Raw genomic sequence first — 23,371 nt, forward strand, 5'->3', positions numbered from 1 at the left:
CCGGGAATCCAGTCTGACAATTTCTAACTTTTTTTCTACCTGCAAATTGATAATATCAGAAACTAGACGAGTGCAAATTAACACTGATTAACGCAAATTAAGTGGGATCTTAAATACATAGATATTAGGTATGGTTGCTTCTGGCAAAGGACAAATATTATCAACGGATTACCAGGCTATAATATCAGTAACGTATAATAACTATTTCTGATATTTATGTATTTATCTTGTCCTTTTACCTTACAAATGTTTATAAGTTATTCTGAATTTGTTCATGGACAGATACTTCCTAAACTTCAATACAGGTTAATAGGTTTTCTGTCTGCACACTTATAACACTTCAAAGGGTATGATAGGTTATAATCTTGATGAGCATTAGGTACTGTAACAGTTTGATGCCGGTGATGCTACAAACATTTTTACTAGAAAAATGTGTTTTTGGTGAATTTAAAGTCTTATATTAATGTCAAAGGTTAACAAAATCTGTTAAATGGAAATTAAGCAACGGTAAGTTGTCTTCTTAGCTCACCTGAACTGAAGAGTCAGGGTGAGCTATTAGTATAGGGTGGATGGTCCGGCGTCCGTCGTCTGTCGTCCGTCGTCCACATTTTTACTTAATAAAAGTCTTATCCTCTGAAACTACTGGTCAGAATAACACAAAAATTGGTAGCATTCTGGTGAGGTCCTCTATCAATTGTGTTCAAATGGGGGCATTTGGCCCCTTTTAGGGGCCGCTAGAGCTAAAAATAGAAAAACCTTTAAACGACTTCTTCTCATGAACGGCTTGATGGATCTTCATCAAACTTGGACAGTAGCATCATTATAAGGTCCTCTTTCAAGTTTGTTCAAATAGGGGCTCTTGGCCCCTTTTAAGGGCCGCAAGAGCTAAAAATAGAAAAACCTTTAAACGACTTATTATTATTACAGTCAGTATTTGCATTTATTGACTTTGAAAATCTTCAACTGTTTTCGCTCAGTTTCTCGTGCGAAAAATCATATACTTTTTAAGTATACAAAATAAAGGTGAATGCGTTCAATTTTAATGGATATACGTGATACATACACAAGATACATCATTCACAAACGTATGAACATGATGAATAAAAATCAGACGTGAGAAAGACGGTTACTATTTTTAAAAGTGTTTATCTAATTTTGTTTTCACTTCATACATGTACATGTTATCTTTTCTAGTAGACTTACGAAGATCAAAAGCTACATATTAAGCTGACTTCTTTTCAAAGCTGATTTTTCTTTACTCTGCAAAATGTTTGACGTACATGTGTGCGATTAGTTTTGGAATTATTACAAATAAAGTGTTATGTAGGTGTTAGAAGCTGAAGACACGGACATGGCAAAGAGACTGGTAGAAAAATGTGAAAATTATTCAAAAGCTCACGGCTCATATGTAGAGTGGGACACGGATGTGAATCTTTCTCCGCCGAAATCGTGGGGGAAACCGGTACATAAAATTTTGTTGTTAGTAATATGTGTAGAAAATGTAGTTAACTGAACGAATTTTAACGTTGGTCGTTTACTTCAATTCTTAAGTATCTACCGTTCATTCATTTAATGGTTAATACATGTATGTTCGCTCTTGTCATACATGTATCATTCAACGTGAACATTGTAACAATATTCAATCTGTTCACATTTATGTTTACTCTTTAATCTAAGTTTAAGAAGGCTGTTTCAAAGTTAACGACGCATGATTCTTACTTGAACGTTCTGTATCACGCTAAGCGTGAACATTTATTTTTACAATTTTCATCGATTTTATCAACCCGGGTCTACAAATGTTAATAACTTATTATAAATGATGTCGTAAAAATGACATGCTTTCTCCGTTACATATCATATTTATTCTATCATAACAAAATATCGTTTGTTTGTTTTGGATTTAACGCCGCTTTTCAACAGTATTTCAGTTATGTAACGGCGGGCAGTTAACTTCACCAGTGTTGTTGGATTCTGTACCAGTACAAATCTGTTCTCCGCAAGTAACTGCCAACTTCCCCACATGAATAAGAGGTGGAGGACGAATTATTTCAAATAGAATGTATTTTATCAAATCGTCACGGAGAACATACGCCTCGCCCGTGGATCTAACTCACGGCCCCGCGATCCGTAGATCTGCGCTCTCTCTGTTGAGCTAAGCGGGCGGGTTCATAATAAAATATCATTCAATCACTGCACCGATTCTTTGAAACTTTTGACTTGTAAGCATGACTGGATGATCCAAGTGTCTGTTAAGAGTGGTAAAGAACGTTCTCCAAACAAGTTGGTAATCTGTGAAAAATATATTTCATTAATCAAACTTTTTACCGTTTAAAGCAATGGTCACATTTACGTTCACGCACGTAGTTGGTCGTAGTTCATTTTCAACGTAGTTTCTCGTACGTTGAAGTACGTGTAAGTACGAACAACTACGTTCAACTACGAGTAAATCGGGTAGGGTTAACTAGGGTATCACTACGTCTTACCACGAGTTACTACGTTACACTACGTATATACTACGATCGAAGTACGAACAACTACGACAAATTACGATCAACTACGTTGAGCTACGGAAAAGCGTTTAGCCGTAGTGGAACCCTTGTTTAGTTTAGCCGTAGTGGAGCACTAGTTGATCGTAGCTGAACCGTACTGTCGATGTGTTTTTCTTGTACTACGATCAAGAACTATACACACTACTGTTAAGTACGATCAAGTACGTTTAACTAAGATCAACTACGTTCTAACTACGGTCACAGTAGGGTCAAAATATCGTAGTTAATCGTAGTCAGATTTTGAACATGTCGAAAAATTATTTGCTTACTACGGACAAATCATAAGTTCGAACTACGATCATTACTACGTTTGACTACGATTATCTACGTGTTACTACGCTTAGTACGATCAATTACGATCAACTACGATCATTCCTTACTACGTTTAACCACGTGTAGTGTGACCACGCCATAAGTATAGTGATTCATAACTGACAGAACCCCATCATTAATAAGTATGTTAATCAGTGTACATTTGCTTGTTGTTACCTGATTGCGTGTCATGTGACATATGTTGCAGAGAAAACATGCTTTTCCTATTTAGTAACGTTTTATAAGTAACGTATGTTACAATTCTTACTATTTAAGGTCCCAGAAAAGGACAAATATCTTTGGGACTACTACACTTCTTTGCAATACACACTGTACGAAACAGGTCATCCGGAGACGGTCGACCGGACATTCAGGCCAAGAAGTCATCCGAATAAAGAACATGTAAACGTTGTTTTGCTGTCGTCACCCGTTGAATGTATTGGTATCCTGCTGGAAGGTAATTCATCAATTGAAAATATATTAGTGTCATAGATGGGATGAGAAAGATAACATATTTACAGTGTTAAAAATATGGTATATTAAGCGGAAAGTTTATGCAAATCTTTAGTACCAACCGCTTGGCATTTAGTTAATCTTGCTTGAAAACTGATTTTCAAGTCACATTCTTTTGAACATGTCAAACGTTGCAAGGTAATCAACCAATCCGAAGCAAAGTGGGAGAGCTGGTGTGTGTGTGTGTGGAGCGGTGGAGGGCTTTAATGGAGAACTATATTTCATGTTAGTTTGATATATGGAATTTGTCGTCTTGAAAGATGAAGTTTTTTTTTCACGTTACGACACTTTGCCATACGTGACGGTTCTGTTTTCGGTCGCATGCGACAATGAAAAGTATTCAAATCCAAAATCGTAAAGAGTTATTCCTTTTTATGACACCTACTAACGATGAATTGAAGTTAGTCTGAAGGAAATTCTAAACTATTTAGAAGATACAAATGCATATGTTACTGCTTTTTCATTCCAAAGAATATTCCTCCAGATAGCCAATACTCGAAGCGTAGAAATAAGAAGGGCCTGTTTACATTTGTTTAATAGCGAGCTCGAAAATCGAGCTTTACGGTAACGCATGTATACTTTCATACTTGGTGATGAATTTTAAATGTTTCGTCGGAAGTTGTTAAAAAGCACACCCTAGCGGAAAGATCTTGACAGGAAGTACTTCTCTCCGCAGTAAATACAGAACTTCATCGCTGAAAATTATTCATCGATCAAGCATAATGCAAAAAAAGATTTCCATTTGATTGCAATATATATTATTCTCTTTTAAAAGATAAAAAAAATTGCCAGAAAATGGAAAAAAATCATTAATAATAAAATGGCAAATATGTAATGACGTCACCGTGACACCGGCTTTAATAATTTTTGCAACGTATGATATATTCGCTGTTACAGGTATGATGACACTAAATGTAGACTTTCTTTTGTAGTGAATAGGTTCTCGCGAATTCTTTTGAGTAGTGAATAGTTTCTTTGTTAGATTAAAATTATGTTTATATATTTTAGCTAAACCTCATTTCTTTGAGCTTGCTCTGAGGCTTTGCCTTATTTCATATTAGGGAATCGACCCTAAAATCGGATCGATCCCTCTACGGTAACATGCGATATATACCGAATGAGATATACTATCGAACTAAAAATGTGGTCTTCCGGCACGCGCACAGAGCGTCTGACTTCGGATTTTTTAGAAGAATACGATCTTTCCTTGTGCGTAATCATGAAGCATCCACATAACTTGTCCTAACCGCAATGTCTTGAACATCAGTTCAAATATGGGCAGTGTTGTTTTTTATTCCACAATCTACCTTTAAATTGACACAAATGCATATTTCTAGGCAAGATGATGACCTGTACTGATTCCCGATTGAGACATTGTCCTATTTCATATTAAAAGTACTAAAATTAAGAATGTTTAGGGGTAAAAGATTCATCGATTTTCAACATTTGATTCTTCCCGTGCTATCAAAACAAATTTTATCTTCAATTTTGATTGACACTCTCCACTGTTTTTTATTTTAATGTAAATTACGTGTTTTATAACAGTGCACTCATTGTCAGACGTTGTCTGTGTGGGTTCACTACTTAAGGTGACTATGTCTTAATAACTTGAAAGGGACTTGCTACATTCGGTGGACTTGCTACGTTTCTCGGACTTGCTGCGCTAGCTTGACTTGCTGCGCTTCTTAGACTTGCTGCGCTTCCTGGACTTGCTGCGCTTCTTGGACTTGCTGCGCTTCCTGGACTTGCTGCTCTTCCTAGACTTGCTGCGCTTCTTGGACTTGCTGCGCGTCTTGGACTTGCTGCGCTTCCTGGACTTGCTGCGCTTCTTAGACTTGCTGCGCTTTCTGGACTTGCTGCGCTTCCTGGACTTGCTGCTTTTCCTAGACTTGCTGCGCTTCCTAGACTTGCTGCGCTTCCTCGACTTGCTGCGCTTCCTAGACTTGCTGCGCTTCCTTAACTTGCTACGCTTCCTAGACTTGCTGCACTCCTAGACTTGCTGCACTCCCTGGACTTGTTATGCTCCCTGGACTTGCTGCACTGCTTGGACTTGTTATGCTCTCTGGACTTGCTGCTATGCTTGGACTTGCTACTCGATGTGAAGACTTGCCCCACACTAGGAGACTTACTTTGCAAATAATGCAAAGCTTCTGACAATACTGAGGATATATCTTTTTCGGGAACAACTTTGTTTTGTTTTCCCGATATTCTTTATTTCTCTCAAAATATATATATAGCAACGGCACGAACCGGATAGAAAACAATTGACGTTACGTCACAATACAAACGACGTCAAAGTAAATTAAAACAAAAGTGTGCTTCTTTTAGTGCCCAAAAATACTTATAACTTGGTTTGGAAAATCATATCGACATGAAATAACCTGCAAATAAAAGCTGAGCCAAATTTCTATTAATTGACAAAAATAGTTTTATCTGGTTCGTGCTGCCAAAACAAAATTACAATAAAAATACAATAAAACAATGAGGTGAAAGTAATCTTGACAACAGCCCCTCTTTCAAGGGAATATACATATTTCCATATTTCTGCATGTCTTGTCTGCTCAGGTAATCGGCAAAGAAGTTTTGCGAACCTTTGATCGCCTCAATACGAAAACGGTAGTTCTGTAGGAATAAGGCCCACCGCATCAATCGTCCGTTCTCCAACTTGCTTTTCTGTATGTAAGACAGGGCACTGTGATCGGTTTGAATCACGAACTCTTTGCCGTAAAGATATTTCTGGTACTTCTTGATTCCAAAAACAATGGCGAGACATTCTCTTTCTGTAACTGCGTAGTTTCTTTCCCGAGGTTGCAGCTTCTTACTGGCGAAGGCCACAGGGAAGAGTCCATCTTCGTACTGCTGAAGCAAGGCAACTCCTACTCCAACATTTGAAGCATCTGCTTGAAGAATGAACTCCCGATTGAAGTCCAGCAGTCGTAAAATCGGAGCCTTGGTAAGCTGTTTCTTAAGGCTGCTAAATGCTCTATTCTGAGCATCTCCCCAAGTCACATTGTTCGGATGTCCCTTCTTGGTCAGGTCTGTCAAAGGTGAGGCGACTTCTGCAAACGATGGTATAAACTTTCGGTAGTATCCGGCCAGTCCCAAGAAAGCTCGAACTTGACGCTTTGTCTTTGGAATCTCGGCTTGTCTGATGCGTTCGGTCTTGTCTTGTTCCATCTGTAGCACTCCATTTCCAACCACGTGTCCAATGAAACCAATGTTCTTGAAACCAATCATACATTTCGAAGGTCGAATGGTGAGCCCTGCTTCTCTCACTCTCTGGAAGACATCTTTAATCATCTGCAGATGGCTGTCCCAAGTGACTGTATGTCCAAGAATATCGTCGACATAACTATCTGCACCACCGCAGCCATTCAGTAATCGTCTCATCATTCGGTTGAATGTGGCACCCGAGTTAACCATTCCAAATGGCATCTTCCGGAATTGGTAAGTCCCCTTGTCAGTTGAGAATGCGGTCAGATGTCGACATTCCTTTTTAATCGGAATCTACCAGTACCCTTTAGCCAAGTCTATTTTCGTAAAGAAGACATCGTCCTTGAGTTTTGCCATGATGTCATCTACGTTTGGCATCGGTTCATTATCGAATTTCGTGATGGCGTTAAGTTTTCTGAAGTCTATACAGAATCTATTACTGCCATCTGGTTTCCGGACTAACACTATTAGTGAGTTGTACTCCGAAACGGCCGGCTCTATTATTCTTGTGTTCAACATTGATTCAACTTCAGACTCTACGTCTTTTCTTTTGGCATATGGCATTGTGTATTGCTTCTGTCTGATGGGAGTATTCGTTGTTAATTCTACTCCGTGTTCGGTAAGTGTGGTGTTCCCCGGCTGATCTGTGAAGATATCTGCATACTCTTTCACCAGATCAAAGATCTGCTTTCTCTGGGTTGATGACAGCTCTTTGGAAACTTTGACGTCTTTGAAGCTTTCTTTCCTGACCACTGTTACTAGATCCAGTAGGTCTTCGTGATTTACTGCTCCTGTATGATCCTCATTTTCTGTTTCCACAATGGCCATACTTGCAGCGGCGGTTTCTGTCCTTTCTTCGTACTTCTTCAGTAAATTTATATGGTATGTGGCACTCCTTTCACCAACTCTAACCTTATAGTCGATCTGATTGATCTTCTCAACGACTTCAAATGGTCCTATCCATTGTAGCATCATTTTGTTCTTGTCTGTGGGCAGTAGCACCAACACTTTGTCTCCGACTTTAAGGGACCTTCTCCTTGTCTTCCTGTCATAATGGTGTTTGTACGTCGCTTGAGCTTTTCTGACACTTTCAGCTGCAACCATACAGGTTTCTTCTAGCCGGTTTTTCAAGTCTAACACATACTGGTATGTGTTACGGGTCTCAGGAACGTCTTCGTCAGTCCACATCTCCTTCAGAATTTGCATCGGTCCTCTTACTGTCCTTCCATAAAGGAGCTCAAAGGGTGAAAATCCGGTACTTGCTTGTTGCACTTCACGGTATGCAAACAAGACCGCTGCCAGGTATCTGTCTCAGTCCTTTGGTCTCTCCTGGCACATCTTCTTCAGCATGTCTTTGAGGACCCCGTTTATCCGTTCACACAATCCATTACACCGCGGATTGTACGGCGTCGTGAAGAGTTGCTTCATGGATATCAAGCGACTCACTCTGCCCATCAATTCTGATGTAAACTGGCTACCTCGGTCGCTGAGAACTTCACTTGGAAAACCCACTCTTGAAAATACCACCAGCATTGCTTCTGCCACTCTTTCAGTGTCGATCCTAGGTAAGGCAATGGCTGCCTGATATCGTGTGGCATAGTCTACTATTGTTAGTATATATCTATTGCCACTTTCTGATGCTGGTATTATGGGACCATTAAATCTACAGCAACTCTGTGAAATGGCTCATCTATTATAGGCGTTTTCCCTAAAGGAACTCTTCTAACACGTCCTTTTGGAATTGTCCTTTGACATATATCACAAGAACGGCAAAATCTTGTCACATCACTACATATGCCTGGCCAGTAGAAACTTGTCATGACCCTATCACTCGTTTTCTGTGAAGAGAGATGTCCTCCTACAATGGACTCGTGTGCAAGCTCCATAACTCTCCGTCGATATGGAACTGGCACAACCACTTGCTTTATCTCCCGATCGCTCGGTCCATTGGTCTTCTTGAATATCCGATACAAGACATCCTTCTGAACTTCATATCTGTATTCAGCTCCGCTCGCCGTCTTTAACTTCTCTCCTGCCACTGCAATGCTCCAAAACTTTTCTAGGGCCTTATCTTCTTTCTGTGCTTTCTTAAGATTGTCCACATTGACCTCTTTATCACAGGATGGTTCTGGGACTTGTAGTGCTTTCATCGGTCTCTCTGCTTTCTTGGTCTGCGCTCTTGTCATCACTGCAGCAGTAGCTTCTGATTTATCTCTGATACTCGTCCACTCTGGATCTGCTACATCCCTAACGCCTGGTATGTTTCCTATGATTAGGTCACAGATGAGAGTCTTTGGAACCATGACTTCAATCTCATCCTCGAAGTACGGTGTATCCACGTCAATCTTCGCCAACGAGACAACTTTAGCCTGTCCATCTACAGTAATCATAACTATCTCCTTTTTCTAGCTAAAAAGTATCTTAACATAGCTCAAGAAACACCCTGGCAGTAACAAAAGTTATTATATTAAGAACTCTATGACATCTTCAGAGTTATAACCTGAACTCCGTAACATTTGAAAAATCGGGCATAAAATTGTTAGATAGTGGTTTATGTTTGCAACTTTGCACTAAAATTAGGCTATTGCGTCAGGTGAGGATGAAGAACGTGAATGAGTAGATTAATATGTATGAATAAGCAATATATTTCGATATTTTACTCAAAATGTCTTGATTTCAAAGAAGTGGCGCTGATTATTAGACTAAACATTTTTTTCTGACGCATACTGCACAAAACATTAGGCAACTTGATCATCAAACTTTAGTTTTACACCCCATTCTCTCTTTTTAAAGATAAATAATTACCATTTTGTCGACCGATTCCATTTTTGGCATTACAGATATCAGAAGTGCTCTGTAACGTTTTCCAGGAACTCCGTAACAGATATCAGAAGAAAACATAACAGGTTATCAGAAGAACTCCACCCTTCGTGTAACACTTCCTCCCCCGTGATCTTTGTCAATAGCCTGAACGAACCATATCATATTTTGTATGTCAAAACTATGTATACTCTGATTGATACAAATTGATTAAAACACGAAAACCAACAGGAGAAGTCGTATATCGTGACATAGGTAAGATCAAAATTATAGTGACAGTGTCATGCTACGTGCAGTTGTTATAATCGTGTAGTATAGTTTCAGTTTTCACACGGGCCATTTATACATATATTTCTAGGTGGAAAACAGTTGCCAGATGGTTTTCATATAGTTCTTTCGCCGTCCTGGCTATCAAAAGTTCCATCTGAAGAAGACACTTCTCTCAGCTCACTGTTGCTGCACAAATCTATATCGTTCCATTCGAACGGCGCTTCCTTTGTTGACGAGTACAAACCTCCTAGAAGGGTGTCCTACTTTGTGGACTATTTTACGGACAACGTCACAAGCGGTCAACGTAATGATGGTATAGAGATAGAGGTAAACAAGTTGTCTCTCGTTCAGATATTAAGGTAAAGTTGTAATTCAGAATTATGGCATGGGAACGTGCAGGGTTTAACATGTTATATACGGTTAAATATATATTTATGAAAATTATATAATAATACTAGTACAAGAAAAGTATACGGTCATATACTAATATATTACGGGTGTATCCTAGTTCAATACCTATCATGATGAAGAAATTATAAGAGATTTTATATCTGTTACAAAATTGATAATCATATTGGCTTGTTTTTAGCAAATGTTTGGTGGACTAGACTAAACATGTATATTGAATGACAATTGAGACTTAAGTATGATTTGTTTTTTAATTTAAATATTTACACTGCATATGTGATTTCCTCACGAATTATATTATAGATGGTCCATAAAATTTCAAACTGCATCTGATATTATTTTCTGTTGAAAACTTAATACCAGAGTACCTCAATTATATAATGGTTTAACTTTCATACATCATTTTTCATGCTGAAAGGCAAAATATTTAATCCGAAAAATTTGGTCCTACTTGGAAAAGTGAAGCCAGTGACAGATAACTCTTCTAGGACTATTTAGTTATGTGAACAAAGTACGCATAGATTCGGATGTGTTTCCCAAAATATAGTTTACTTCAAGATATATGAATAATAATTCAAACAAAATAGTTGGGCACTATCTTTCATTTTCGAACGAAATAATTCAAAGACAATTATTTTTATTTATTACTGCTGATAATTAACAGGTACTGTATGATCATAGGAAAGAAAACATTATTCATGAGAAAAAATATAAATGGACTATAAGAATTTTACGATATCGAATCCCTCATCATTTTACAAAATTCGTTTGCCAAGAATAATCAAGTCCTCAATATGTATGAGTTAAAAACAGAGCGATATAAAAATCATGTCAAACCAAAACCATACCAAAAACTGTGCCGAAAGAAGTTATTTCACTTTTTATGATACGCACCTTGTGTTTACAAATGTACCTAATTTGCATATTGACCGAGGCGTGCGGAATCGCATTTACCTTGTGGAATCTGCCGTTACAGAAACTTCTGTTAATATAATGCTGACGTTCTTTAGAATAAATAGAATGGTTGTGTTAGTTAAAAAGAAATGACAATTCACCTTTTTTTTTTAGCTAATTCATCAAAATAACGAAGCCGGTTTTGCTGTCAAAAGTTCCCGTATTTACTATACGGTGCTATGTTAAAATATTGCTAGCATGAGATAAGCGATATGCGATTCAGTTTTGCACTTGATTTGTTGTTGTTGTCGTTGAATACTGCATATGTAGTTTTCTCACGAATTATATCCATCAATTTTCCATGGCGCTTATTTTACCTAATTCACATATATTCAGACGTAAACAGACAAGAAACCACAACTGTAAAACTTCTGATTTCGGATCCTTGGGCTTGGTAGCACACTAACAGTTTTATTATATCTTTTGAATACGTGATTAGGCTTTTGCCAGATAATGTCATTATTCTATTTCACTTCCCGTTTCAGAGTGGTCTTGACTGTCCAATGAGCAGTTCCATCAAACTTTGCGAGTTGGTTGACGACAAAGTTTGGACAAGAGATGTAATGGCGGATGTTGGTATGAGCATACCGGAAACACTTGCAATCCGAAGAATGCCGATTAGAAAGCTGTCGTCTGCAAAAGAGGAAATGAAAACTATCGATTTCAAAAGTTATGTTACCCTTGACATGACCACTGTTGAAAAGGAAATCTCAGCATTTGCTAAAAGACTCCAAATGTCACAAATTCAAAAGGTAAAATTCAAATGTCACGATGTCATATTTCATGGGAAGATGGTATACGACTGGAGTTCGCATTCAAGATGTCCTTACATATTAATATTTTCAGAAAACTGTCGAGCTCAAAATTTACCTAAGCTTTAAATTCAAATCTAACAAAATTTCAGATTGTTGTAAAACCTTCGGGATCAAAATACTTCGGTAGCGTGGGAGTATCATTTCATAGTACGTCAGATATTGAACCTATCGTTCATGCCGCCAAGGAATTGCTTATGGAGATTGATGAAGGTTGCTCTGTCCTTGTGGAAGAATTTGTGGAACCAGCCGTACCACTGGATGCAGGTAAAATAGTAAAATAATGAATACTGAAAAGAATCGGCTAAAGATGAAAACATACACAAAAATCATAATGATGACAAAGACATATTATTTCATTTACCCAAAACAGAGAAATTGGTTTAAGAAACTGTAGTCTTGGAGAGACATATGTGGTCATTTTGACCTATTTGTTTGAATATTTTGCTTTAGAAGCTGTTTTATTATGTCTTTGTAGACCGGAACACTTTATTTCACATTTTTACGTATAGTTACCGTTATGTTCTTTGAAAATTATTGTTTAATACTAGTATTTGATTATGCATCTTAAAAGTACGAAACGAATGCGACTTTCACAAATGACGAAACTTGAAATATGTCTGTTTACACCCCATCATGCTAGACTCATTTGTTTTGAACAGATTTTCTGATGGAATTGGCTACATTCTATTTAAACATTTTTCCTGTTGGAATGGGCTACGTTACATTATACATACTTCCTGTTTGAAAATGACCACCCACACTCTGTTTGAAATCTCGAAAGCATTGTCGTTTCTCAACCATCAATGTATTTATGTTTCAATTATTTGAAGCACAACAGAAGAAAACTCTTTTAAATATATGTTTATACCAAACACGAGTCAAGTAAATGTAATACAGGTATTTTTGAACAACCTAGTTAACATATTATTCAGGTTCTAACAAAGTGCCACTGTGGTTGGCAAGTGAAGGACTAGGATTTAGAGTGCGTTCTACCGTTTGCAGGGACCATGATGATACGCCAGTAACAACTCTTGTAAATAGTGTTATCTATATCTTAATCACATTTTATTATTATGACAACATTATATAGCAATTGCAAAACATGGTTATATAAGAAATACTTCAATTTTTCGCTTTCTGGTTGCAAATTTCTTTTCTCTTATATATATTTACTGCCTCGTAGTCTTAGTGTAATGTGGTTTTGGTTGAGTATGAAGGAAAGTTTAATAACTTTCGTAAAGAAAGATAAAACACTTTTTATCTAGTATACATTTTTCTATATAATATATTGAATATCACGTTGCACCTTTTTTTGGACAATTCAGACGAACTATAGCTATATCGATTCCATCTCAATTCACAGTATTTACCTTTCAAAGTTCATAACATTTACTGTGCTAGTCAAAAGAATAGGATATTTATATACATGTATAAAAAGCTGTTTTATTAAGTAGTAGACAGCAATATTTAGCTTACACTGTCAACTAATTTCATATATTTTCGTGACTTCAATCAAACCACATGCATTTTTAACGAAATCAGATTAACTGCGCAATAGCAGACAAGCATCTGCCAATAAACGGCGACAACACCGTTTGCCAGTCTCTCGATAGTACGTTACTGGCATACAACGTATTTGATGAATCTGAGAGAAGAGAATTAGAAATGAAAATCAGAAGGCAATCAGCTGATGTGTTGAAAATCATAATGGAAAGGGAGAAATTGCTTAGTGTTGAAGAAAGAGGTGCATTCAGGGGACAAACTGATGTAATAGGTGAGCATTTCGTTTCTGTCATTGTCTTTTTTGTGAACAAGAGGTTAAGAAATTCAGACAGCAGGCACTATCCCCTTCCAATACTTTACAGAAGAGGGGGTTTCATTTAGATGTGCCCGCTTAACCTGAAGGGCATAAGTCTGAGCCATGTGCATCCTCGTATGGCTCCAGTACTGGTTATCAAGGATATATCATATTTTTAATACACTCCACCATTTCTTTATTATAAAAGACCTCAAATATCAATGTAATTATAAACAAAAATGCCAACTGGTCACAGAATATTAATAAATATATTGATTAAACATCCTCATGTAATGCTTTTTTAGGAATAGACATTGTAGTGACAAAGAAAGCTGGAAAGTTAGTTCCTGTAGGAATAGAGGTCAACAGTCATGACTGTACCATCAACACTCAGTTTTATGATTTCATGATGAGCCTTGGAGAGAGCACTTTGATGAGGCGGAAAGAAAAGACCAGCACCAGTCCTATGGGAAATGTAAATAACACAAAAGATAAAGGTTACGTACCTAGTCAGTTTCCTGACAATCGAGATTCAAGAGGGAGCGAGTTCACAGGCGGCAACGGAGCTAAATTTACTGACAAACAGGGAGGGATAGTTGCATCATTAAGCTCAACAATTCAAGAATCAAGATATTATTGCGGGAAAACGATGGGTCGAAGTGTGCGTCCATTGGTAAGGAATATGATATCAAGGTCTCAACGTTACATGATGAAAGGAAAACAAGTTGTTGTAATTGGTGGCGGTGGCTACAGCAAGAGAAATATATGGCCGGATGCTCAGGATTATGGCATTAAAGTAAGTCCAGTTATTTTTCAATTTACATTGATAGTTTGGCAAAACTCTAAGGTAGCGAATGGCATAAAGGTATTACATGCCGGTATCGTATGAATGGCTTTTTCAACTCTCATCGACTTACCAACATCATATTCTACTATCTTATTTAAAAATTGTCTTTAGTTTGTATAAAATATACAGCTTGGTAATTATTTAAGAAATAATAAATATGTGCCTATATTTTATAAGTTAAAAAAATATGGGCAGGAGTTCGGATGCGTAATAATTAAATCACGAGTTCGTAGCACGAGTGATTTAATATTCGCATCCGAACGACTGCCCATATTCTGATCAAATTATTGGAACATATTTATTATTTCGATTCTAACCACGCAAATTCTTCGCATTTAACAGCACTACATTTTAGCTCGATATGTCATTCGGCTGGCCATATGCTATTGTAAAAACCTCCCCACGAATAGAAAGCGTTGCATAAAACGGAATTTTTCGATATTCAGCAAATTTTAATTAAAGTATTAAGTAGTTACTGCTGTAAAATTGTTATTTTCAATAACATCTAAGGTCGGATATAGAGATCAGAAGTAAATACTTCATTCAAAGTTTATATATGCAGTTTCTAAATATAGTGCACGTCACCTACATGATGGCACTGAAACATACACGCCAGAACATTGCGGCGGCATATAAACACGTAAACACTTGAGTCTGGAAGATTGGAACATGAATTATAATTTATTTACTGTCAAAGTAGAATCTAGTTGACATTTGTGGTGCCTAAAACGCAGAAATTATAAACTACACACACGACCAGACATAGATGCACTGGTGTTGAAGTTGAAACTTACAGGGCTGAAACATTTTCTTACGGTAAAAATATAAATAAGTAAATTCATCAGTTAGAAATTGTTTGTTTCAGAAAATTTGATGTACTTTTTATTACTACTACATAGCACTGAAAAAGTCGAGTATTTAGTCGGTATATAACAGAAGCAGAGTAGAATCTCACAGTCGTGTTACAATCGTAGGGTGGAATGGAAGAGCTATATTTTATCGTAGATTCATGTATAGGCGATTTGGTATATGTTTATATAGCAACTGCTGCGGATCGTGTTAGAATAAATATTTTTTAAAATGATACATTTAAGACTGTATTCTTATCTAATTCCACGGACACTTTATTTGGCGATTTTCAAAATGTAATTTATATACGCCGATTAATTTTGGGTTTCAAGATCAGAATCCGCCAAAGTAAAAATCCTTTATACGGCACTGAATATTACTGCTAGAAAAAATGAATATCTAGTGAACAACTGTGCATTACGGAAAAACAAACCTATTCAAATATGCTTTAACGGTCGTATGTATATGTAGATGAATTATTCATAATTTATGTATGTAATTTTGGCGATGGATTTAATTTATTGCTCTGAAACAAAACCACCAGTTTAGCCAAAATGAAACTTCCATAAAACTTAGTACATACACAGTAGTACTTTATTGTTGCAAATATTTTAGTAGACTTAGTATGAGATAATAATTTGAATGTCAAAATTATTGTAATAGTTACAATTGATAAAAAGGTCGGCGATGTTATGGTTTCGTGAACTAAAAGCTTAATGTGTCGGTTTTAAACAGGTTGTTCTAGTTGACTCGGACGCCAATCACCTGGCAAGAGAACAAGTCCACCGCTTCATACACTATGACTTTGATGATCACCAGGAAGACTTTGCACATGCGTGTAATATCTTTAAATTGTTACATACCCAAGGGATAGATGTTGATGGCTGTCTCACGTTCTGGGAGGATTGTGTACCGCTAGCAGCCTTTGTCAAAGAAATGACGGGCACAAAAGGTTTCTTTTCGTATTTTTCGCTCATGTTTTTTTTTTCTGATTTAACTGGAAATGTTTTACCAGACGAGTTCACTTCATGTTGGTGTTTTTTATCAATGGAAATATAATCTGTATAGATAGTCTTTGTGTGCTTATTTTAAAAACAATTTGATAACGCAATACTCTAAAATATCTTTAAATGACAGAAAATACACTTTAAATGGCTAATAATAGAGTGACTATTACTTTGTCATATAAAATTAGCAGATTAAAAATATGAAATAATATGATGATATTCATTTTATGACCGCAACAAATGTTTTAATCACAAAAATGGCTTACTTTGATTTAAGAGCAAATTCAGTTATAGGGTAGAAAATCTTAAACAAAAGCAAACGACGACTGCGTCTCATCATATCAAGAAAATGAAAGAAGTTAATACTTAATGATTTATGTAGAACTATGTACTGCAGGCTCAAGTCATAAGGCAGCACTTACAGGGAAAAAGAAAAGTAGAACTCAGAATGTTCTTAGCACGTGCACAGCTGCTATTCCTCACTGGCCGAGAACATATTTGTATTCCTCAAAGTCTGTTCATATCAAATCTGAAAATGACAGTGTATTAGTGCCAAAAAGGTAAGACAAATAATACAGTTTTATTTTATTAATTAAATTAAAAAATTTCAATTACAGGCTTGAGAGTTTGTTACTCTAGAGGAATGAAAATATAAGTATGTATAAAGCTTGTGTATAAAGACATTATAAGCCTGAGTAAAATCCGGCCACTGTGACTTAAGTGTTAGGCACTCTATTACAATGAAAATAATTTGTGTATTAAACTTGTAGTCTTTAATTAGAGATCATTCGCTGCCAAAATCTGTTCAGAGTTTAAGGCAGGATGACGGTCGCAATTTGGACAAAAATTAAAATTTTACCCAGGACGAATTGAGATATAGCAATATCAGGCAACTGTGGCTTAAGTGTTTGTTACTCTATTACAATGAAAATATTGTAGAGTACTACAATATCAGTTGCTTTAAGACTTATGGATGAGCTTTGGCATATTTTAAGTTTTTTTATGAGAACCTTTTCAATATTTCATTACGCTCACAATTTGAAAACATTATGTAAAGGAAAGTATAGATCAATATCATGTGTTGGCACATGTAATGCCAATAAAGGACAATCTATGTCCGACCTCTGAACCATTTATGATGTTTAATATTTAACTTTAAAATTGCACTTTGCATCAGCTGTGTTTCGCTAGTTCTAAAAAAGTAAGGCAGATCGGACAATATTTTATTTTGAATGTTTAATTTGAGAATAAACCTGTAAGCGGGCAGTGTTTCGAACAAAAGCATAACGTCCTTATGTCGGTTACATCTGGAGATTATGAGGAAAGGGCATATGTTGACGAGTTTAAATAAAAAACAATCATATCAAAGGAAACTGATTTTAGAGAAAATAATCAGATTATTTTATTTTCATTAATATCTACATGACAAAGTCACCTAAACATGAAACTATTTCTCCATTCCTGCAGCATACAGTTCCCCGCGATACTCAAGCTGGAACATGGCTCTAGTGCAGTTGGTGTGTCGGTAGTCAACGATGAAGAAGAGATTAGGAAGAAGTATCATCAAATATCCGAATGTTTACGGACGGAATCGGATTATCCCGGAATCGGACTTGGTCACGATAATACAATGGTGGCAATGGAATATCATAAAGGATCTGAGCACGATGTCGATGTCATTTTATACGACAGAAAGCTTGTTGGTGCATTTATTTCTGATAATGGGCCGACTCGACGACCTTATTTCACAGGTATAGAATATTTCATTTCAGTTATCGCCTGTATTTCTTTGAAAAGCATTGCTATTAAAACAGTTAGTTCACTCTTAATTATTAAAATCAGCGTTTTCTGACCCATTTTACTACAAATTATTCTCTCTTTTTATCGAAAATGATAACTCGTGTCTATGTGTTATCATCAGTTCTGTCTTAAAAATCATGGTGGCATACTGTTTAACAAAAAACATTATATGTTAAAGTGATTTTGAATACGTCTATGACGTTTCTGTTCATAAAAACATCCAGATAAATTTCCCAAAACTTACTCTATGTCGAAGATAGCCGTTTATTGAAGACATCTCCGGTTAGCACATTTCCTTCCACCCTATAGACTAAAGAGTTTAGATAACATTGTTCGAACCTTTCCTTTTCAGAGACAGCAGCGGTTATGCCATCGTCGTTACCAGAAGATAAACAAGCGCAGCTTATTGTAGCAGCATATCAATGCTGTACTGAAATAGGTGATGTCACTTTTCTGACCTTAGAACTGATACTTGATTATTATTCTCGCGTCATACTTTAGTTAACGTTCTTCTTGTTTTAACTTTTCTTATGATTCTACGAACGTAAATTATTTTATGCTGTACTGAAATAGGTAATGTCACTTCTCCGACGCTAGAACTAATTCCTGATTAGTATCATATTGTCATGTTAGTTTATGTTCTTGTCTTAACTGTTGAAATGATTTTGCAAACATAGATTATGTAAGCAGCATACCAGTGTTTTAAAGAAATATGAAAACGTACGTCATTCATTATTACAGTTCTATACCAGTGTCAAACAAAAGGGTTATGCCCTCTATCTATGAATATTACGATACATTTTTTTTAAAAGTGCTGCCCTATAAATGTTATTTACTGTGTGAGAGATCCAGCAACCAAAGATTATTGGGACACAGTAACAGTGATATATTGAAGTAGGTTATATCCCTTGCGAATATATTATTGGAGAAACTTCATGTAATATTTGAACTATGCACTTTATGTGGCATTGTTATCATGACAATATGCTAACTTTAGTAGCAATGTAAAAGTGCGTTTGCGTTAATGAAATAGTAAATGTTCTTTTTTTTTTTTTTAATTTTACATGAAGAAAAACACTTGTTTTTAGAGATATAAACACGTCCGTTTAAGTATGCACATGATATAATTGTAATGCTGCATCTTATTCTTGCAGGGCTGTCAAGTGGTACATTTAATGTTGAACTACTTATGACCAGCACGGGACCCAAACTGATAGAAATCAATGCAAGAATGGGTGGTTTTTACCTTCGGGACTGGATCAAAGAAATTTACGGGGTGGATCTCATGCTGTGCTCGCTGATGATCTCTTGTGGTGTACAGCCCTATGTACCCAAACATCCGGCAGACTTGCTTTTTATGGGTATAATGCTCATACCTTCTGCGCATGCGCATATATTACACGACACGGATTTTAGAACCCAACTGAACGAAATGATAGAAAAGAATGAGATTTTATTTACGCAGTATAGTGAGTCAGATGAGATACAATCAACTGAATATGAAGAACCATTTGGCAACATTGCAGTGTCTGCGGAAACACCCGAAGAAGCGAAGACTAAACTATTAGCAATTTGCGAACAATTAGGAGTCAGTCTAAAAGAATACCCAGTAAAAACGTTTCTACAATACTTTTAGTATGGACCACCAGTTGTTTCAATTTACAGAAAATCTTCGTGAATGGTTTTTGTATATTGCAGTAATGCAGAAAATAAAACAAAAGAAAGAAATGGGTGACTGGACAATATTTATAATTTTGAAATGTATGTTATTTTACATATATGCATGTCATGAACTTTTTAATATACTGTTTTGCCAAATGTTATGACTACAGTAGTGTAATATGTTTATATTATACATTTTTTATGCTAGATACCTATTTCTATGTAATAAATTCTTAAGCTAGATAACTATTACTATGTTATAGACTTCAAATATTAAATACCTATATTTCTGTATTAAACATTTCTTACGTTGAGAAACATATATATGGATAATAAACTTGTATTATTTAAGACTTTGCGATATCTGGATATTTCATTTTTCAAGTTACAAGTGTTACATATATAGCGTGCAAGGGCTAGCTCAGGTTATACAAGTTAAAGCATAGCAAAAGTTCCTTCTTTGGCACATCTATATATATAATGATCATCTTGTAAAATTTTGGTTGCAATGTCTGTTTTAAATATTGGTCATCAGTGTGTTGAACCCCAGGATCGGACACAAGGACAAGATCTTTCTATCTTATTGACATTACGTATCCGCACGTGTAAGCGCTTGTTACATTTTGTACCAAGGTTGCGTTTATTTCTGAACCAAAATAAAAAGAAAAAAAAAAGAAATAGAATTTTTAAAAAGAACTATGTAGTTTTCTTCTACCTAAATATGTCAAGTCCGTTATTTCCAAAGTATTTACGCTAACATACATGTAAGTTGTTAAATCCTACAACAAAGTAAATCCGTTACCACTTTCAGTTGAGTATATACGGCAATTAAGAGTAAATACGACAATTAAGAAACACTGGCCGGTCAGCCAATGGCCACGTGTAGTGTACTATTCGATGCGTGAATTTGTTGCGCACAATGAGAGGGTCGCAATGGGGTTTGTTTTCACATATTGATCGTGCATTCGGAGGTAACGACGTATGTTAACCTTTGTGACAAATAGGATGGTTGTCATGTTTCATTTTCCATCCTCGGGATTAGTAATATGTAATCCGCGGAGCGCGTTCAGTCAGAGAGTCGCCTCAATTAGGAAAGACTAATTTTAACGTCAGAGGTTATTTCTAAGGTCACGGAGTTTGACTGGCCAGCCTAATTACAACAGCTTTCTAGATCAGTTGATCAGTCAAGTGTGACTTACCAATTCAAAGTGTTCATTCTCAAGAGAAGGAACAATAACAATTTCTATGGGCTTCCTTGCCGTTCTAAATCTTTCTTCCAAGGCTGGATTGTTTTCTAGTATAGTTTCATTTTGGAATAAGCACTTGTGACCAAGCACTATTTGATAAACACAGCTTCCGTGACGAATGAGGTGCCATTCAATAAAATTATTTGCGTTTTTATCTTCCATATTTGATACACACGGTACTGATAATTATAAAGTGTATGCTCATTATACAAACACTGACTAGTTCAGTACATAATGTTTATGTACATAATATTTTGTTTGTATTAAATGTGTGATTTCTATAAAGTGAAGAAAGGTATTGTTTCATTCTAAAATATTATCCCCTGAGCCAGTTACAACCAGAAATGATTCGTTGAAACATACAGAAAAGGATTGCAAATTAATTCTTTTAGTTACAAAAGTGACCAGGCTTTGTAGCAAATAATAGTGATAGATTTAAGAAAAACAAACAGTAGCCTCTCTCTTTTAACTTGGGAATGGAAATAGTCTGTTTTGTTTTTTTGTAGAGTTCAAATGTGTTAATACCTTCTTTATTAGAATATACATTACGTACTCTATGGGTTTTTTTTAAAAAAAACGACCAAGGGTACTGGTCCGATTATTGTTACTATAATAATAATTATGCAAGTCTGTGTAAAATTTAGTTTGATAGCCAATCATGCCGATATTACAAAATGTGAGCAATCGCCGGGTTGCATATATCACAGTTTTCCAGTTCTAACATGATTAGCGTTCTTAGGCTGGACAGATGTAAACAAAAACATTTCTAAAAAAGTTAAAACCTAACAAACAGCGTGGCTAAAACTGTCTGTTTATATGTTTAAGTATGTCCGCCAAATCAATACCAAAGTGTTACAAAATGTACAATTCCTTAAAATTTAAATATAATTGCTAAACTTAGGATACGCTGTCACGGATGGAAATTCTTTCAGGTAGTAACAAAAAAAGTAATGTTGTTGTTATTTCAACAAAAGTTTTCACCTAGGTGATTATGAAGACGCTAAGTATAGATCAATTTGGTATGATTTGTATCGTAACATACGAATGCAGACCCACTGCATAGGCATAGATTGCACAACTAACCTTCCGTAAGACAGATAGATGTCTCCCTAGCATGAAGAATTCAACACCAGTACGACAATTGAAGTCAATTAATAAAGTCAGTATTAAATTACTTCTACTTAATCAACTGTATGGTATTTATAATAACGACTTTACTGTCTTCTAGTATTCAATTTTTGACTTGAAGCTTAAAAGATGATACAAAGACATTTCATATACCCGAATGTAAATGCTGCCTTACTTTATGACCACGGCTTATTTCAAAGAAAAGAAGTAGATTAGACTAATCTTATTATTTAACTTATCTTCTATGTTAATAAAAAAATCGCTGCAAACTGCCAGTTTCAAACTAGAACTGGATACTCTTCTAGAAACAAGTAAATGTAATAACCTGTTCAATATTACAGCACATAGCGCCACTTGATTCAAATGCTTGTTATCTAAATTTGAATCCGCTAACCGGCACTATGTGAAATCAACTACAGTCATTTTCATATCCAGCAGTTCAAATATAAAGCCTTTGTTTGATGAATTAGCATGATAAATAGGAAATATTTGAAAATATCAGCATTTGATTTGCTACGGCCTGTAATTATAATGTGGTCGTCCAAAGCTGTCGAGGGAACGTTAATGCGAGTTAAATTGCTTTGATGAAACCGAAATTATACGGATGATTTCATTAAAACACATTACAAACACTTATAATATTTAATGTGAATGACCCAGTTTCATACCATGTGTACAGTTACATTTTATTTACAGACAAGTCGTTTTGGAAAAATATATTTGAACTTTTAAATTCATTTTTGGCATCTGGTAGAGGAAACTATGGTGAATTTATGTAAAATAAAAACAAAACATGTCCAAATAAATGCCAATCCACTCCTTACTGTATCCTTAAGCAGAATTCAAATTACAGACGCATTAATTGAACTGAACTTTGCCATATTTGTCATCTGCATTGGTCAGCCTTTTGGACCCTTCTTTTGTTAGAAACTATGACCAAGCCTAAACCCAACAATGGAACAATTTAAAAAATGCAATATACGATGCAGCTATTACTTTGGCAAGAAAACTGGATCCAGGACAGTATGACTGGTTCGACCACAACATCAAGAATTTCACCCCTCTGATTGATGCCAAACGCTCTGCCTTACAAGCACACAAGGACAAGCCATCCAAGGCGACTATCGGCTTTCTAAGATCTGTCTGTAATTTTGTCCAGAAAGAAGTCCGGACTAATGA

The 23,371-nt window shown here is 36.0% G+C and overlaps 1 protein-coding gene across 1 annotated transcript; it reads left to right on the plus strand.

Annotated features, from left to right (window-relative positions):
* The first annotated feature begins 1,333 nt into the window (after positions 1 to 1,333).
* On the plus strand, positions 1,334 to 20,127 carry LOC128550726 (carnosine synthase 1-like). The gene is made up of 13 exons (XM_053530350.1): positions 1,334 to 1,462; positions 3,138 to 3,318; positions 9,766 to 10,004; positions 11,525 to 11,791; positions 11,944 to 12,118; positions 12,787 to 12,887; positions 13,397 to 13,628; positions 13,958 to 14,448; positions 16,084 to 16,300; positions 16,753 to 16,915; positions 17,823 to 18,106; positions 18,508 to 18,594; positions 19,310 to 20,127. Exons 1-13 carry the CDS (start codon positions 1,352 to 1,354, stop codon positions 19,789 to 19,791), a joined length of 3,030 nt encoding a protein of 1,009 aa, XP_053386325.1. The 5' UTR covers positions 1,334 to 1,351; the 3' UTR covers positions 19,792 to 20,127.
* The last annotated feature ends 3,244 nt before the right edge of the window (positions 20,128 to 23,371 follow it).

Source organism: Mercenaria mercenaria, chromosome 18, assembly GCF_021730395.1.
Source record: "Mercenaria mercenaria strain notata chromosome 18, MADL_Memer_1, whole genome shotgun sequence".
Lineage (NCBI taxonomy): Eukaryota > Metazoa > Mollusca > Bivalvia > Venerida > Veneridae > Mercenaria > Mercenaria mercenaria.

What these genes read in the sequence shown, in the direction of transcription:
- LOC128550726 (XM_053530350.1), top strand. Translation starts at nt 1,352, where the DNA reads ATGGCAAAGAGACTGGTAGAAAAATGTGAAAATTATTCAAAAGCTCAC. An exon ending in CGAAATCGTGGGGGAAACCG is followed by an intron (nt 1,463 to 3,137) that starts GTACATAAAATT and finishes TTACTATTTAAG; the next exon opens with GTCCCAGAAAAGGACAAATA. An exon ending in AGCCGTACCACTGGATGCAG is followed by an intron (nt 12,119 to 12,786) that starts GTAAAATAGTAA and finishes CATATTATTCAG; the next exon opens with GTTCTAACAAAGTGCCACTG.